At 45.8% G+C, this 18153-nt stretch overlaps 2 protein-coding genes across 2 annotated transcripts in view; both read right to left on the minus strand.

Annotated features, from left to right (window-relative positions):
- Positions 1 to 2032: 2032 nt before the first annotated feature.
- Positions 2033 to 8610, minus strand: atp5pf (ATP synthase peripheral stalk subunit F6). The gene is made up of 4 exons (XM_084460425.1): positions 8541 to 8610; positions 5988 to 6158; positions 3085 to 3209; positions 2033 to 2124 (listed from the first exon to the last, which is right to left on the minus strand). Exons 2-4 carry the CDS (start codon positions 6155 to 6157, stop codon positions 2096 to 2098), a joined length of 324 nt encoding a protein of 107 aa, XP_084316551.1. The 5' UTR covers position 6158; positions 8541 to 8610; the 3' UTR covers positions 2033 to 2095.
- A 3179-nt stretch (positions 8611 to 11789) lies between these two features.
- Positions 11790 to 18153, minus strand: part of appa (amyloid beta (A4) precursor protein a) — a gene marked incomplete at its 5' end in the record, with an annotated part of 35729 nt that continues 29365 nt past the window's right edge. Inside the window, 2 exons of the mRNA XM_084460449.1 lie at positions 11790 to 13449; positions 15870 to 16016. Coding sequence (XP_084316575.1) covers positions 13348 to 13449; positions 15870 to 16016 — 249 coding nt within the window. The 3' untranslated portion in view covers positions 11790 to 13347. The remainder of the gene's footprint in view (positions 13450 to 15869; positions 16017 to 18153) is intronic.

The raw sequence follows: 18153 nt of genomic DNA on the forward strand, positions 1-18153 counted from the left end.
ATGAGGATTTTCCCATTAGAGCTGTCAAATAAATATCAGGTATGGACTTGCTTTTTCTTCACTTAACCTCCCCTAAACAAACACACCATTCCCACAGGCCGTGTCTTCAGCATTACACGGAGTTGAGACAGATATTCAACATTTGTTAATCAATTTCCAAAGCATTATTTCCATTTGTAAATCAATTTCCGAAGCATGTATTTACTAATAGGCCGAACACTTGTCAGTAGGCTGTGTAGATGAGTGAAATAAATGGGACACGCATATTGTTTTTTTGCCCAATAAACGCAATTTCACTTCCAATCCATGTTGAGGTATTTATGATAACGTAATAATTCTGAACAGATTTAGGTTCATAACGTCTTTCAGAAGTATGTATGATGTTTTTATTATCACCAGTGAATCAAAGGTTAGCCTACTATTTGTTTTCGCATGCCTTCTGTAGCCTATGGCACCTGCAGGTAGGCCGACTACACTTTGCGAGTCCGTTGCGAGAGGAAGGCTCTATGGAAGAAGATCTAGCACGTAGCATAGTTCTGTCATCCAAACAACTCGGGTGAATGAGTTACTTATAAACAGCCAATTTAGAAAGGTCGGGTTTTAATTGGGCTCAGGCCCATAAATGTAAATAATAGTAATAAAAGCGCTTGGAGAGGAAGAGGCGCAAGAGGAGCCACCTGCAGCAAAGAAGAGGAGGACACTTGGAGACATGCTGAAGTCACGCGTAACCACCCCCGTGCGCATTCCCAAGAGAGCTTGAGCAGACAAAGAACTCACACACTACCTGCAGGAGGAGCCCATCAACCCCAACGGGGATTTTCCTATTTTTTAGAGCCTACTACTATATATTGCTACTGTATTTATTTAAAGTAGCCTATGTTTTCGTTTGATAAAAATGTATTGAAATGAATAACAGGTAGGCTACAGTACACACTATAAAAAATCTCATTTATAAAGCACAGGGGGGAATACCGCATAGCGCGGTTGAAAGCCCTCCCCAGGACCCTGCTGTCCCCTCAGCCCTCCTCAGGACCCTGCTGCCCCCTCAGCCCTCCCCAGGACCCTGCTGCCCCCTCAGCCCTCCCCAGGACCCTGCTGCCCCCTCAGCCCTCCTCAGGACCCTGCTGCCCCCTCAGCCCTCCCCAGGACCCTGCTGCCCCCTCAGCCCTCCCCAGGACCCTGCTGTCCCCTCAGCCCTCCCCAGGACCCTGCTGTCCCCTCAGCCCTCCCCAGGACCCTGCTGCCCCCTCCCCAGGACCCTGCTGCCCCCTCAGCCCGCCTCAGGCCCCCGTCGTTGCCGTCATTGTACCTGTTTCCTGGTTTTCTGTGTAACTCTGTTAGGTGAGCAGAGCAACTCTTCATGGCCCCTCGTCTTCTTGCTTTGCCTTCGAGGGTCCTGTCTTCAGCCTCTGATCCTGTCATATGAAACTACTGTCTGTCGCCCTCCACTGGCCAAAACATGAACTACCTGTACTTTTACCAAAGACATATTGTATATTATGTGTGCTACTTCAAACAAGGGTAAACTGTGGATACAACAAAGGAATAGCATTGTACAACACCACCATCCTAAAATTACCAGCTTATGTCCAGTCGCGTGACTTCCTGTCCTCTCTTTGAATTGAAACATTTCCTCGGTGGGCCGTCGGCAAAGCCCTTCAGTGAGGACATGAGGGGAGGAAGCCACTCGAGCTGATTGAGACGCCCCCCGGTCTCCCCGTGTGACTGCATGGCTTCTCGTACCCTGGGCCAGTGTTTAAAGTTGTCCATCTGCTTTTATCTCTGTAAATGTTGCCTTACCCAGTCTGTATTTTCTACTCCTTGCATTCTTCAAATCGAGTGTATTTTTTCCAAAGTATGAATGGAATGTAAGTTGATTCTTTGTATGATATTCGCTCAGAATTAAAGATTTTTTTTTTTAAATCTAAAGCATCTTGTCAAATTTGCAACAGTGATCATCATATAATTATGCTTTCCTGCAGCCTTAGTATCCCTCCAAGACTGAAGGAGTAGAACAGGAAATCAAGGAATATCGTATTTAAATCATTTATTAAATAGTGCATTATAGTGGAGACATTGAGGACAGAGACGTCTTCTACTTGGCCACTTCGTCCAACTTGGGCTCTAGAAGAGAAAAGGAGGAAGAGAGTAGAAGTGTTAACGCTCAGTCCTTCAGACATGACCCTAACCCTGACCCTCTAGAAGAGAAGAGGAGGAAGAGAGTAGAAGTGTTAACGCTCAGTCCTTCAGACATGACCCTAACCCTGACCCTGACCCTAACCCTGACCCTGACCCTAACCCTCTAGAAGAGAAGAGGAGGAAGAGAGTAGAAGTGTTAACGCTCAGTCCTTCAGACGTGACCCTAACCCTGACCCTGACCCTAACCCTGACCCTGACCCTAACCCTCTAGAAGAGAAGAGGAGGAAGAGAGTAGAAGTGTTAACGCTCAGTCCTTCAGACATGACCCTAACCCTGACCCTAACCCTAACCCTTACCCTTCAGACATGACCCTAACCCTTCAGACATGACCCTAACCCTAACCCTAACCCTGACCCTCTAGAAGAGAGGAGGAAGAGGAAGAGAGTAGAAGTGTGAACGCTCAGTCCTTCAGACATGACTTAGAGAAACATGTAGAACAAAACATGTTGGGTCAATGGATTAATGATTTTGATATCCATTGATCTTTATTGTTTACATTGTGTAATTTGTCAAGAACGAAGAAGAATTTGACAGATAAACACAACATTCATTTCGGACCCGTGAACATTTTTCAAATGATAAATTCATAATCAATCATTTTTTGTGTGTGTGTGTGTGGGGGGGGCGCAATACTTGTATAATGATCGTATGATAGGCGGTTAGAATCCCGGCCCCTGTCTACATGTCGAAGTGTCCTTAGGCAAGACACTGAACCCCAAATTGCTCCCAATGAGCAGGTTAGCACCTTGCATGGCTGCTACTGCCATTGGTGTGTGTGTGAATGGGTGAATGAGAGGCCATTGTAAACGCTTTGGATAAAAGCATTATTTAAGTGCAGTCCAGTGCAGTGTAGTCAATTTTCCAATGATGGGAAAGGTCACACACCTGGGAACTTAAAGTTGGGGAACTTGGCGAGGTCTCCTCCTCCATACAGCCTCTGCAGCTTGGTCAGCTCCTCCGCCACATTCTTCTGGTAGGAGGGGCCTGCGTCCACCAGGCCGCCGGTGACCCTGGAGACACAGCAGGAAGACGTTAGGGTAACGGTGGTGCTCTGCTCTGCCTGGTGCTCTCAGTTCCACCCATGTTAAGGGCTTGCACACCATTCCCACAGGCCGTGTCTTCAGCATTACACGGAGTTGAGACATATCTAAAATTTGTTAATCAATTTCCGAAGCATGTATTTACTATTAGGCCGAACACTTGTCAGTAGGCTGTGTAGATAAGTGATAAATAAATGGGACACGCATATTGTTTTTCTGCCCAATAAACGCAATTTCGCTTCCAATCCCTGTTGAGGTATTTATAATTACGTAATAATTCTGAACAGATTTAGGTTCATAACGTCTTTCAGAAGTATGTATGATGTTTTTTTATCACTAGTGAATCAAAGGTTAGCTTACTATTTGAAATGTAAAGGTTTTCGCATGCCTACTGTAGCCTACGGCACCTGCAGGAGGAGCCCATCAACCCCAACGGGGATCCCCTCACCCTCACCCTAACCCTAACCCTCACCCTCACCCTCACCCTCACCCTCACCCTAACCCTCACCCTAACCCTCACCCTAACCCTCACCCCCTAACCCTCACCCTCACCCTCACCCTCACCCTCACCCTCACCCTAACCCTCACCCTCACCCCCTCACCCTCACCCTCACCCTCACCCTAACCCTCACCCTCACCCTCACCCTCACCCTCACCCTCACCCTAACCCTCACCCTAACCCTAACCCTCGCCTGCAGGAGGAGCCCATCAACCCCAACAGGGATCCCCTCACCCTCACCCTAACCCTCACCCTCACCCTCACCCTAACCCTCACCCTCACCCTCACCCTCACCCTAACCCTCACCCTAACCCTCACCCTCACCCTAACCCTCACCCTCGCCTGCAGGAGGAGCCCATCAACCCCAACAGGGACCCCCTCACCCTCACCCTCACCCTCACCCTCACCCTCACCCTCACCCTCACCCTCACCCTTACCCTCACCCTCACCCTCACCCTCACCCTCACCCTAACCCTCATCCTCACCCTAACCCTCATCCTAACCCTAACCCTCGCCTGCAGGAGGAGCCCATCAACCCCAACGGGGATCCCCTCACCCTCACCCTCACCCTCACCCTAACCCTCACCCTAACCCTCACCCTCACCCTAACCCTCACCCTAACCCTCATCCTCACCCTAACCCTCACCCTAACCCTCACCCTAACCCTCACCCTAACCCTCACCCTCACCCTAACCCTCACCCTAACCCTCACCCTAACCCTCATCCTCACCCTCACCCTAACCCTCACCCTAACCCTCATCCTCACCCTAACCCTCACCCTAACCCTCACCCTCACCCTCACCCTAACCCTCGCCTGGTGGTGCGAAAACAAAGCTAGATTTCCCCTGCTCTCTAAAGTCGGGCGCAAGTATATGTGCATTTGTGCAACGAGCACATCTTAATGAGCACATCTTCAGAGAGAGTTTAGTGCTGCCGGTAACATTGTGACCCCACTCCGATCCTCACTGAAACCACACAAAGTAAATATGTTGGTGTTCCTTCAGTGTAACAAGGACATGAAAACCCCCGTCTAATTCAGTATAGCCAGTGCCTTCTCATGTAGGCCTACACTCTACCATACAAGTTGTGCTTTAGAGAAGTCTTTCATTTTATTATTGTGAGGCTATTGTTTAATTATAGGCTAAATGGTTCGGATTTTCCTATTTTTTAGAGCCTACTACTATATATTGCTACTGTATTTATTTAAAGTAGCCTATGTTTTCGTTTGATAAAAATGTATTGAAATGAATAACAGGTCGGCTACAGTACACACTATAAAAATCTCATTTATAAAGCACAGGGGGGAAGAACAAAAAATAGCGCAATAATACCGCATAGCGCGGTTGAAAGCCACTCTTTTGTACTGCTGAGGAAATTTCTTCACCGCGACAGCCCTAGCGCTGACAGTTGCGCCAATACAGACGTCCCTCTTGGAGGGACTGTCAGCGCTCCTCTGAGGAGTGAGTTTACCAGCTACTCGCCACCACTACCTGGGACTCACTCCACAAGGGCTAGAACTATCAAAAGAACAGCTGTATTAACCCATAAGCCAGGCTGGACAGGCTGGTGGAAAGACGGTTATATCACTGAAATATGTGCACAACTTCAGTTTGATCTAAACTTTCATCTAGAAGCTTTTTCAAACGGAATTTGTCGTTCAGCACACCGGGGTTATCTCAGTGAGGGTTTACTAGAGGGTTTACTAGAGGGTTTACTAGAGGGTTTACTAGAGGGTTAACTAGAGGGTTTACCTGGCTGAATTAGATACTGAGACGCATGTGAACATGTGAAATGCGCAGACAACTTATCAATGTAGGTAAACACTCGTGTTTGGAATTACAGGACGAAGTTGGGCTCAAATTTGGTAATATGATTCATTAGCATAAAAAATAATTCTACGCAATAATGTTTCCAGATTAATCACAAGCATTAACTCGTTGACAACCCTAGTTTAGTTACATTAGCAAGCCAAGGTCAGCCAAGGGCCAGGGCCTGTCCACTAGCAGTGTGTCCAGTGTCTCTTATTGGACTGACTTGCTCTTGGTCTCGTAGGTGCGGATCTTGTTATTGGACTGACCTGCTCTTGGTCTCGTAGGTGCGGATCTTGTTATTGGACTGACCTGCTCTTGGTGTCGTAGGTGCGGATCTTGTTATTGGACTGACCTGCTCTTGGTGTCGTAGGTGCGGATCTTGTTATTGGACTGACCTGCTCTTGGTGTCGTAGGTGCGGATCTTGTTATTGGACTGACCTGCTCTTGGTCTCGTAGGTGCGGATCTTGTCCAGGAAGAGCTTCTGAACGGGGTCCAGGTCTCCGGCCCGGTTGAAGAGGACAGCAGACAGACCCACATTCCTGCGCAGCGTCAGGGAGACGGAGCAGCGCAGCAGCGAGGACAGACGGAACAGATGATGGAGGAACATCCTGACAGAGGAGACGAGGGAGGGAGGGGGGACAGATTCACGTTACCGGTACTGGCTCTGGGATCACGCGATTCTTCAGCAATAAAGTTCCGCCCCGACACAGTAAGAACGTATCAAACTACATTGGAGTGAGATTTTTTCACTTAGTCACAAGCGCGTGGGCTGAAATGCGTGGCTCGTGCTCAATATGCGGGAGACTTGGCAGCCCTGCATTTGGTTGCATGCGTCTCCATCACTGACCGTCCGACTGACTAATGACCTTGCGTCAACATGCTACCTAGCTAGTCTAAACTGCAGTCAAGTGAGCCGCACTTTTTTTTTTCTAAATTCAGAAAAAAAAAATAGGGTGCGCACCTATTACGGTACACAGTGAACCGGTTGCTGGAATGCAATTTTAGATCGTCATTGCAGCTTTTCCTTCGAACTGACTCACATTGGGACATTCATGTATATAATTTAGATATAATGTAGAATAAACAAATGTCTGTATTTCGGAAATTATGTAGGCTAGACACAGAACTAGGCTACTTCTCACGCACTCATGCACTGACGTCAATCTGATTCCTCCGAGCTGAGCCTCTCTCTCTCTCTCTCTCTCTCCCTTGCTCGCCTTTCTCTTGCTCTCAGTCTCTCTGGCTAAGAATATTTAATACTCATGTAGTCAAAATAATGTGAATTATCCAAAACTCTTCACAGGATGCATTTTGAATCAATCCTCATAAATTATTAATGTACAAACATTTGAAGTGTGTTTTTCTCGTTCTTGACAAGTAATAAAAGGATAATTGTACGGTGTTCATTAGAGTCTCTCATACATGCTTTCAGGACCTCTCCCTCTACCAAACTATGAAAAAGTGTCATTTTGACGGTGTGGATTTTGAATAATCCCATCACAAAGTCCTACTGTAAGCACATTTTGACTGTTTTTCTGAACTTTGACAGGTGATTATAGGAGAAATATAATTTTGTTCATGGGAGTGTCTCATATCCCTGAGTTCAGGACCTCTCCCTCTATCATGTCATGCAGGATTATTAGACTTTTACAGTGTAGATTTGGAATAATCCCATCACAAAATCCTACTGTAAGCACATTTTGACTGAATTGACAGGTTTTGTTCATGGGATATGTCTCATATAGATTTTGTGATGGGATTATTCAAAATCTACACTGTAAAAGTCAAATATCCCTGCATGACATGATAGAGGGAGAGGTCCTGAACTCAGGGATATGAGACACTCTCATGAACATTTTTTTTCTCTCCTATAATCACCTGTCAAAATTCTGAAAAACAGTCAAAATGTGCTTACAGTAGGATTTTGTGATGGGATTATTGACCGTCAAAATGATAGTTTGGTAGAGGGAGAGGTCCTGAAAGCATGTATGAGAGACTCTAATGAACACCTTATAATTATCCTTTTATAAGAACGAGAAAAATACACTGTACACAATGTTTGTACAGTAATACTTTGTGAGGAAGTTATTCAAAATCCATCCTGTGAAGAGTTATGGATAATTCACATTATATTGACTACATGAGCATTACATATTCTTAGCCAGAGAGAGACTGAGAGCAAGAGAAGAGAGAGAGAGAGAGAGAGAGAGAGAGAGAGGGAGAGAGAGAGAGAGAGAGAGAGGGAGAGAGAGAGAGGGAGAGAGAGAGAGAGGGAGAGAGAGAGAGAGAGTGAGAGAGAGAGAGAGAGAGAGAGAGAGAGAGAGAGAGGGAGAGAGAGACAGAATTGACGTCAAGTGCATGAGTGGGTGAGAAGTAGCCTAGTTCTGCGTCTAGCCTACCAAATTTCCGAAATACATAAATTTATTTATTCTACATTATATCTTAATTATATAAATTAATGTCCCAATGTGCGATTAGCAATATCAGTGTAAGAAAAAGAAGCAGCGACGATATAAATATCTAGTGCAGAAACCGTTTCACCGTTTTACCGTAATACTACTAATAGGTACGCACCCCGTTCTTGTATTGAATTTAGAAAAGAAAAGTGCGGCTCACTTGACTGCAGGTAGTCTAACTGGCTAACCGTGTTGAATGCAGTGTGCTCACATATCAACATGCTACCTAGCTAGTCTAACCGTGTTGAATGCAGTGTGCTCACATATTAAGGTTAAATCTCTATACAGCGCATGTAATGTGTCTCATGTTGTTACTGGTGAGGCTACGGAGGCTCATGAGGCTCATTGTCTCTAGTTAGCTAGCAGCTAACCTGGCTAGCTGGTACTGTATTAGCTTAGCTTAGCTAGCGAGCTGCTCTGACCTGATCTCTCTTAACTGGCTGCTTCATCACTCAGCAACCAGACACAATATTTGCATTGATAATATAAACATGTCATTAGGTTATTATCACGTGACTAATACAGTTAAAGTACCTTAGATTAATCTCTCAGTGTTGTCCTGGAAACAGCCTCACCTTCACACTGCTCTATAACTAGGATGAGGCGCAGGGGATTGTGGGTAACTATGATAGAGCATGTTCGAGGACATCAGACGCTTCTCCTGCGCAAGGCTGCTCAAACCACCACAGAGGACCTTATAATAATGCCTCTGTCGTATCTTTTTGTCTTGACTTGGAAAGAATCTTCTGGAGAAAAATGCAGTTTAAACCAAATTTATTGAGCACGCCATTCGGTCAAATTTCGGCGGTACTGAATTCTCAGTCTCGTGTCTTCAGTTTTTAAACTGGCTTCAAGCCAGGAATCACATGACAAAACAATTTTGCATACGAGGGAGGTACATTTACAACTAGTCTTGCAATTGGTCAATAGGTGTCACTGAGCTCTGCCCCCCCTCCGGACATGGGGGCAGTCTTGGGGTTTTTCCGGTCCTGCTTTGATCACCTGTAGGCTTCCTGACTTCTTCTTCAGAGGTGCCATCTCTATTGTTCCTCAGGTGGCAAAGGAATGTTGACTCAGGACAGGCATGTGTTGTCATCTAGATGTTAAACTAATTAAGTTAACCAAGTTCCTACTGAATTGGAGTTTATTCATTATTCTTAATAAAATGATTACTACATGAGAGTAATACAGATGTATTGATGTAATACCGTATAAAAATACACTACACCTCTATAATATATATACCTTATAATCATGCCTCTATAATATATATACCTTATAATAATGCCTCTATAATATATATACCTTATAATAATGCCTCTATAATATATATACCTTATAATAATGCCTCTATAACATCTCTGTCTCGGTATTACATTATTTCAACATTATATCATTGATTTTATTGAAATATCCTCGAATGTAATTGAATGAGGTATCATCTCTCTTGCCATGAAACAGGCACATTATACTTATACCTGTGTATATATTATATATATACTTATACCTGTGTATACCTATACCCCTTGTTTTTGTGCGTGGCTGGAAGCCAGCGCACCTAGGATTTGTCCGGTTGTTGACCTGCATTTCTCTGTTGGCACCACAAGAGGCAGTAGTCCCGGCACACCAAAATAAGGAAGGACACCAAAATCAACCTGCCGATCTCCACTGCACAAGTAGAGTAGTGGTCAGAGCATTGGACTCCCACCCGGGAGACCGGGGTTTAAGACCTGGTGGGGATGATTTTATGGGACTACCCCAAACCTCCACATGTTCATCCTTTACCCCTTGCCTTACAGATCCTATCCCAAACCCAACCCTTATTCTAACCCCAACCCACACTAGGGACTGGAAGAAGGACACCAAAATCAACCCACCGATCTCCACTGCACAAGTAGAGTAGTGGTCAGAGCATTGGACTCCCACCCTGGAGACCGGGGTTTAAGACCCGGTGGGGATGATTTTATGTGACTTTACCCCAAAACACCACATGTTCATCCTTTCACTCCAACCTTTTCCCAGATAGCACACAGATATCGGTCCTCCATCGGAATCAAAACCACAATCCGCTGGAGTGTTTCTACTGGGGGGTGTTTCTACTGGGGGGTGTCTAGAGGGGCACCGTTGTTAAACAGATGGAGAATTTCTGCTGGCGAGTCGGTAGTGGTCTCCGAGCGGAATTCCACTTGCATTCTCACGCGCTGATGCCGTGTTTCTACTGGGGGGTGTCTAGAGGGGCACGCGCTGACGCCCTGGCCTGTCGCCCTGCCCTGTCGCTTCTCTGATGGTAAAACTCATGTGGACCTCTGTTGGGAATTCTTCTTGCGTGACACGCCCTCCCGTCCCTTTTCCCATGATTGTTTTTGTGTAACTGCTTTAGCTACTGACCGCTACCATTAATGTTATGGAAGCTGCTGCTAGTTGTTGTGAGCTCATGAGCTAACTGGCTATCCCGCTCTCATTGTGCTGGATTAGCATTGGAAGCATTGGAAGCATCTGCATGTGTCCAGGCGACAAGGCCTATCTTAATTTAGCAGACATTATTTCATGTCATTTCAATTCACAGCTATGTTGAGGGGACAAGTCCTAAAGACAACGCTATTTACTTCTTAATTTGACAAAAGAACCAACATGCACACAAGGGGGCTGTATGTACATTCAAAACTTTATTTATATGGAATACAGTGTAGAAAGCGTTGTCCCAGTCAAAGCAAATGGCTTGCACAATTACACACAGTGGAAATAAAGCCACAAAAAATACAAAGAAACCTGCTTTCTCTTCAACTCGGCTTGAAGTGCCCTTTGAAAACCACAGCAATGGACCCACAGCATGACTCAGCACTCTGTGTATCACCACAACCCGTCTGCATGACTCAGCACTCTGTGCATCACACAACCCAAGACCTTCTTTAGAACCAGCTTCACATCCAATCAGATCCTGCTCCCCCAAAAAAGATGCATTACTCCAACGCACTGAACTAACAAGCAGAAGAGCCCAGTAGGTGTGTGGTGGTCATGTAGTGTTGCGTTGAGGGGATAAGGAGGCCTACACCCGCTGTCGTCTCTATGGAAACTTCCCCCTGACCTGTCTCGAGTCAAACTATGTCGTCAGGCCTCCTTTCAAACCCAACTGATTGTGAATGTGTCCAATCACGACTGCCCCTCCACCTCAGCTCATCTTGGATGTCTAGTGTGTTGTTCATCGTGGGTGTGTAGATAGTGTGTTGTTCATCGTGGGTGTGTAGATAGTGTGTTGTTCATCATGGGTGTGTAGATAGTGTGTTGTTCATCGTGGGTGTGTAGATAGTGTGTTGTTCTTGGTGGGTGTGTAGATAGTGTGTTGTTCATCGTGGGTGTGTAGATAGTGTGTTGTTCATCGTGGGTGTGTAGATAGTGTGTTGTTCATCGTGGGTGTGTAGATAGTGTGTTGTTCATCGTGGGTGTGTAGATAGTGTGTGGGTGTCTAGATAGTGTGTTGTTCATGGTGGGTGTGTAGATAGTGTGTTGTTCATGGTGGGTGTGTAGATAGTGTGTTGTTCATGGTGGGTGTGTAGATAGTGTGTTGTTCATGGTGGGTGTGTAGATGCTGTGATGGTAAAGAGGTGAGTCGCATGCCTAAAGACTGTGGGGGGGGGGGGGGGGGGGTGAAAATCAATTTTCCAGGCTGTTTGCCTGCCCATCCATCTGGAACAGCCAGTAATTCCCTCTACATCTTTCTCCCCCCCCTCTCCTCCCCCCCCCCCTCTACTCCTCCTCCCCCCCCCCCCCTCCCCCCCCAGCCCTGCACCTGTTCTACTCGCAGCAGAAGCAGGAGCTAAGAGGAGGAGAGAGGTGGATTGGGAATAGTAGGTTAAACCCAAATATCATCTTTATATAGATGGGCTTGGTTTATTTCTGCAAACACAGAACCAGACGAAGAACGCAAACCACACTGGAGAACACACACAGAGAATCATCCATCACTCCCCAACCCCCCCCCCCCCCCCCAGAAAAAAAAACCTTAAACCAATCTTCCTGACACCCTTTAAAAAACATACAACATGAATTTGTAAATAAATCAAAATTAAATAGGGCTGTGTCAAATAGCCTCTACATAGAAGCAAATTTGTAGGATTCCAACACAATACATTTCAGATAATAATAATATTAAACACATACTGTAGGATCAAGCCTCCCTCAGCTCTGAGAACGTAGTGTGGTTTAAAAACCAAACAAAATGAACAACCCCTAAAACCCAAAAGCACAGACCTCTCGAAGTGTATCTTATCAAAGCAGAGAGACCATTCATCTAGATTTAACTTTTTTGTTGTTGTTGTTTCGAGTCACATGATCACGAGAAGATACTAAAAATGTACAATCTTGCTAGAATGACAATCTCTACGTGAGAAACCGATCTCTCAGAGAACCAGAGACCTGTGTCTCTCATCATCATCACCATTATCATCGTTGTCACCATGCACTAAATAGGAACAGCTAGATTTAAGCATTACTTCAGTACATTACACGCAGTTTTAAAAAAAGAACAATTATTTCTTTACATTTAATTTTTTTGGGTCAATTTTGATTCTTTTTTGAAAAACAAAACCAGAAATGATAGAATAACTCTAAAACAAAAGAGCTCATTCAGAATACATTGTTGCCATCATCACCATCATTATAATAATCGTCAACATCGTCAATAGTATTGAATCCTTAAAAGCCAGGTGTGATCTAACACAGCACAGCTGTCATAAGAATGAGAAAGAGAGGGGGATGGGCAAGAGGAGGGGGGGGGGCTCTCGTGACCCTAACCCTAACCCTGTGACCTCACCCGTGTACAGCCAGGGCAGTAGTCTAGGGAGGAGAGTTAGTGTGGGTGGCGCTACAGGGCAGAGAGTCCCCTCCTATAGATACTGGTGCAGGGTCAGCTCTCCCTACTCACGTCCACATCTGACCTGTCACAAGCCCAAAGCTAGCACTGACCCTGGACCAGTATGAGGAGGACTCCTCCCGACCACACCAGGAGTGATAGTGGTGCCTTGCTCCAGCCACACTGTCTCGGAATGGGGGTGCTTTGGGGGAGGTGTGGGCTAGGCTAGGCTGGGACAGGTTAGGGAGGGTGGAGGGGGGGGGGGGGGGGGTGAGGTACTGGGTTGGGGATGGAATAAGGGAAAGTGGGTGGAGTTAGAGAGGGTTGGGGGTGGAGTTAGGGTGGGTGGAATTAGGGAGGGTTGGGGTGGAGTTAGGGAGGGTTGGGGGCAGGGTTAGGGAGGGTTGGGGGCAGGGTTAGGGAGGGTTGGGGGCAGGGTTAGGGAGGGGGGGGCGGGTAGTGGTCAAGGTGGGAGGCTGTGGAGCCGTTCCTTCAGTTCTGCATCTGCTCAAAGAACTTGTATGTTGGATTCTCATATCCGTTCTGCTGCATCTTAGACAGGTGTCGTTCCTCTGGGGTGACGGCCGCATCCACCTGGAGGAGGGAGAGAGGTCAGAACACAGTCACACCATGACACGCACACACACACACACACACACACACACACACACACACACACACACACACACACACACACACACGCACACGCACACACTGCAGCATCTACCTGGAGGAGGGAGAGAGGTCAGAACACAGTCACACCATGACACACACACACACACACACACACACACACACACACACACACACACACACACACACACACACACACACACACACACACACACACACACACTGCAGCATCTACCTGGAGGAGGGAAAGAGTGGTCAGAGCCCTGTGGCTGTGTTCCGAAGGGCAGCGCTCTACCCTTCAAACGGAACATAACTGGGGTCACGCCCACCGCGGCCATATTGAAGGGCGTTACAATCCGAAGTGTGTAAAAGTACTCTGTCAGTACCCGATCAATTCCAGCTGCCTGATCGGTTCCGATAGCATCTGCACACGCGCCTGGTCTGTCATCTTGTACGGCTGCACCACTTGACAAACTTGCTAATGGAACCGATCGGGCACTGACAACCACAAACTCGATACCCAATCCTAGACGCGGCTATGCAGACTAGTTAAGGCTAGTAACAAGTTCATAGAAGCTAGCTAAAGTAGCTAAACGTATTAACTGTTAACATACCGAGTTCTATGCATAAATCAATCATCCAAAATGTTTTATTGATAAAGCAAACTATGGTCATTGCATTCATTGTTAGTGTAATGAATCAGCAATAAAACATAGCTACAAGCTGAACATTGTATGTGTAGTGCTAGTCTAATAGTCGAGTGTCAGCTCGTATGTGTAACAGTAGAATGCTTTGTGGTTATGGTTAGGGTTAGGGTTAGGGTTAGGGGTTAGGGTGAGGGTTAGGGGTTAGGGTTAGGGTTAGGGTTAGGGGTTAGGGATAGGGTTAGGGTTAGGGTTAGGGGTTAGGGTTAGGGTTAGGGTTATAGCTCGTATGTGTAACAGTAGAATGCTTTGTGGTTAGGGTTAGGGTTAGGGTCAGGTTAGGGTTAGGGTTATAGCTCGTATGTGTAACAGTAGAATGCTTTGTGGTTATGGATAAAACTGATGCAATGCCACCATATAGCTGTAGTGTAGTAGCCTAGGTTGTGACTGTGGGATTGTTTGAACAATAAAACATTTTGGGTGGTTGATTTATGCATAGAACTCATACCAAGCTTTAGCTACTCTGCTTAGCTAACTAGCTCCTATGAACTTGTCGCAAGCTTTAGCTAACATTAGCTAGCTAGCTCTTGGATGTATCAAGTTTGTCCAAGTGGAGTTGCCGTACATAATGACGGACCAGGCGCGCATGCGCAGATGCTATTGGAACCGATCGGGCAGCTGGACCCGATCAGGTACCAACACTCCCTTCAAAGGGTCCTTCGTAACGGTAGTTTTCAAAGTGAACAAGCAATAGTCCCCTTTCCTCCCACAATCCTTTGTGACGTCAACCCACGACAACAAAACGTCACAGTGCTGTTTATCAACAAAGATGGTGGACGTTGAGGCGACAGTCATTTGCTAACCCATCTTAAAAGTTTGTGGACATTGTAGCTAAATCTGTCAGTGGAAATTGTATTTTTAGGAGATATCTTAGTTACATCAAGATATCTTCTATAGGCAATTTTGTGTTTATGTGTGTGGTATTCAGTCATTGGCTCAGATTAGCCCAGCTGCTGGTTAGGGTTAGGGTTAGAGGGTTAGGGTTAGGGTTAGCGATGAGAGACGGAACCCCAGCCCGGCTGATAACCCTCCATCCGGGAGGAGAGGGCGCACCAGTCGGCTGAGATCCAGCCTCTCGTCACTAACCAGTGGACAGGGTTATGTATGAATACATCCCCCCCAAATAATCCCTTCACTGCACACGCTTCTCACCATCTGCAATGATAAGCACAAGCACAAGCTACTGAGTGGCAATAACAGGCTACTGAAGACAAGATAATGAGTCGCGTGGCCTCCAGACCACAGTGGGAGAGGTCATTCAGAACACATGTAGCAAACGTGGCCCAGTCAAGAGGCAACGTAATCTCTGGATGCCATAGCTAGCTTGCTAAACGATCTTTGTGCGTGGCTGGAAGCCAGAGTACCATAGATAGCATTTGTCCGGTTGTCACTCCCTCCCTCCGTCGTGTTGTTGACCTGCAGTTCTATGTTGACACACATGCGACGGCACTGTAGAATGACGTTGACAGGTATTCCAAACGAGTGTTATTCTGAAACCCTACTCCCTATGCCCTTTACAGTGCTCACTAGGAAAGGAAGTGACTTCCTAGCCTGTAGGGCGTAGGGACGAGCCCTAAGGTTTGGAATACAGCCTGTAACACCATGAAGCAGGGTTAGCACACACACGCACACGCACACACACACACGCACACGCACACACACAGTAACCTCTCCCACCTCAATAACTCCGTGATGGATGGAGGTGTACTGCTTCTTCCTCAGCATCACCAGGGTGATGACGATGACGGTCGCTATGACGACACCGCCCACCATCAGGCCGATGATGGCGCCCTTGTTGGAGCCGACGTCCTCGGCGAAGAACACCTGGGAAGAGGAACCATCTGTCACGTCACGCTACCCTGGAGCGCCCAATCACAAACCAAACACCTGAGGCAACGCCCCCACAGGAGCCCGGAGTTCCAGGGTCAATGAAGGTCATTAGGGGGCAGGAATGAAGTTAGGAGAGAGAACATGGCAAATCTGGGGCCTCGGACCGAATGGGAGAGAAAGGGGATTTGTAATAGAACGGCAGGATTAAGGGATTAAGGATTTAGGAGTAAAGGGTGAGAGCTTCATATTAAGCCGGGGGTGGAGAGGGATGTGCCAGGCTGGTTAAGTCCTACTCTGCGGAGCCGAGGACGATGAGAGACGGAGACCTTGGGAGGAAAGACGCTCCCGTTAGCAGCCGCTGTCTCACCGGGACTCGGTTACCATGACAACAACCTTGCAAGTTGGCCGCAAGGAAACACTGGAGTTGGGGGACTGTGTGGGTGTGTGTGTGTGTGTGTGTGTGTGTATTTGCGTGTGGGTGTGGGTGTGTGTGTAGTGCGTGTGAGAGAATGAGCATGTGTGATAAACTGAAAGTTAAACACTGAAACTAGCCATGAAAAAAAAATCTAGAAACTGAAATAAAAGCTCAATTGAAACTATAATCTTTGGCTTTAAAACGAACTAGAATCAAATAAAAAAAATATTTTCAGTTCTCATCTTCTGGTAAATCAACTTCACGCATGTGACCTATATGTTTTTGACCCAGGGCTACTATTAACACAGCCTCCCAAGGCAATTATCTGAAGATGTACAGTATATCAAATATTGTACACAAAAAACAGCCTCTAGTATTTTCTTGCCTTAACTCTCTTACTAAAACAAAAACAATATAAAAACAAAATAGAACCATCTCTGAAACCCTAACCCTAGAAAGTTGTAATGGAAAAACTGATATAATAATAAATATGAATCTGAAAAACTCAGAACAGTAATAACCCTGGTAATAACCCTGGTAATAACCCTGGTAATAATGCTGGTAATAACCCTGGTAATAACCATTAATAACCCTGGTAATAACCCTGGTAATAATGCTGGTAATAACCCTGGTAATAACCCTTAATAACCCTGGTAATAACCCTAGTAATAACCCTGGTAATAACTGGTAATAACTCTGGTAATAACCCTGGTAATAACCCTGGTAATAACTGGTAATAACCCTAGTAATAACCCTGGTAATAACCCTGTTAATAACCCTGGTAATAACCCTGGTAATAACCCTGGTAATAACCCTAGTAATAACCCTGGTAATAACCCTGGTAATAACTCTGGTAATAACCCTGGTAATAAGCCTGGTAATAACCCTGGTAATAACCCTGGTAATAACTCTGGTAATAACCCTGGTAATAAGCCTGGTAATAACCCTGGTAATAACCCTGGTAATAACCCTGGTAATAAGCCTGGTAATAACCCTGGTAATAACCCTGGTAATAACCCTGGTAATAACCCTGGTAATAACTCTGGTAATAACCCTGGTAATAAGCCTGGTTATAACCCTGGTAATAACCCTAGTAATAACCCTGGTAATAACCCTGGTAATAACCCTGGTAATAAGCCTGGTAATAACTCTGGTAATAACCCTGGTAATAAGCCTGGTAATAACCCTGGTAATAACCCTGGTAATAACCCTGGTAATAACGCTGGTAATAACCCTGGTAATAAGCCTGGTAATAACTCTGGTAATAACCCTGGTAATAAGCCTGGTAATAAGCCTGGTAATAACCCTGGTAATAACCCTGGTAATAACCCTGGTAATAACGCTGGTAATAACCCTGGTAATAACCCTGGTAATAACCCTGGTAATAACGCTGGTAATAACGCTGGTAATAACTGGTAATAACCCTAGTAATAACCCTGGTAATAACCCTGGTAATAACCTTAGTAATAACCCTGGTAATAACCCTGGTAATAACCCTGGTAATAACTGGTAATAACTGGTAATAACCCTGGTAATAACTGGTAATAACCTTAGTAATAACCCTGGTAATAACTGGTAATAACCTTAGTAATAACTGGTAATAACCCTGGTAATAACCCTGGTAATAACCCTGGTAATAACCCTGGTAATAACTGGTAATAACCCTGGTAATAACTGGTAATAACCCTGGTAATAACTGGTAATAACCTTAGTAAT

Source organism: Borostomias antarcticus, assembly GCF_949987555.1.
Source record: "Borostomias antarcticus genome assembly, chromosome: 32".
In the NCBI taxonomy this organism is placed as follows: Eukaryota; Metazoa; Chordata; class Actinopteri; order Stomiiformes; family Stomiidae; genus Borostomias; species Borostomias antarcticus.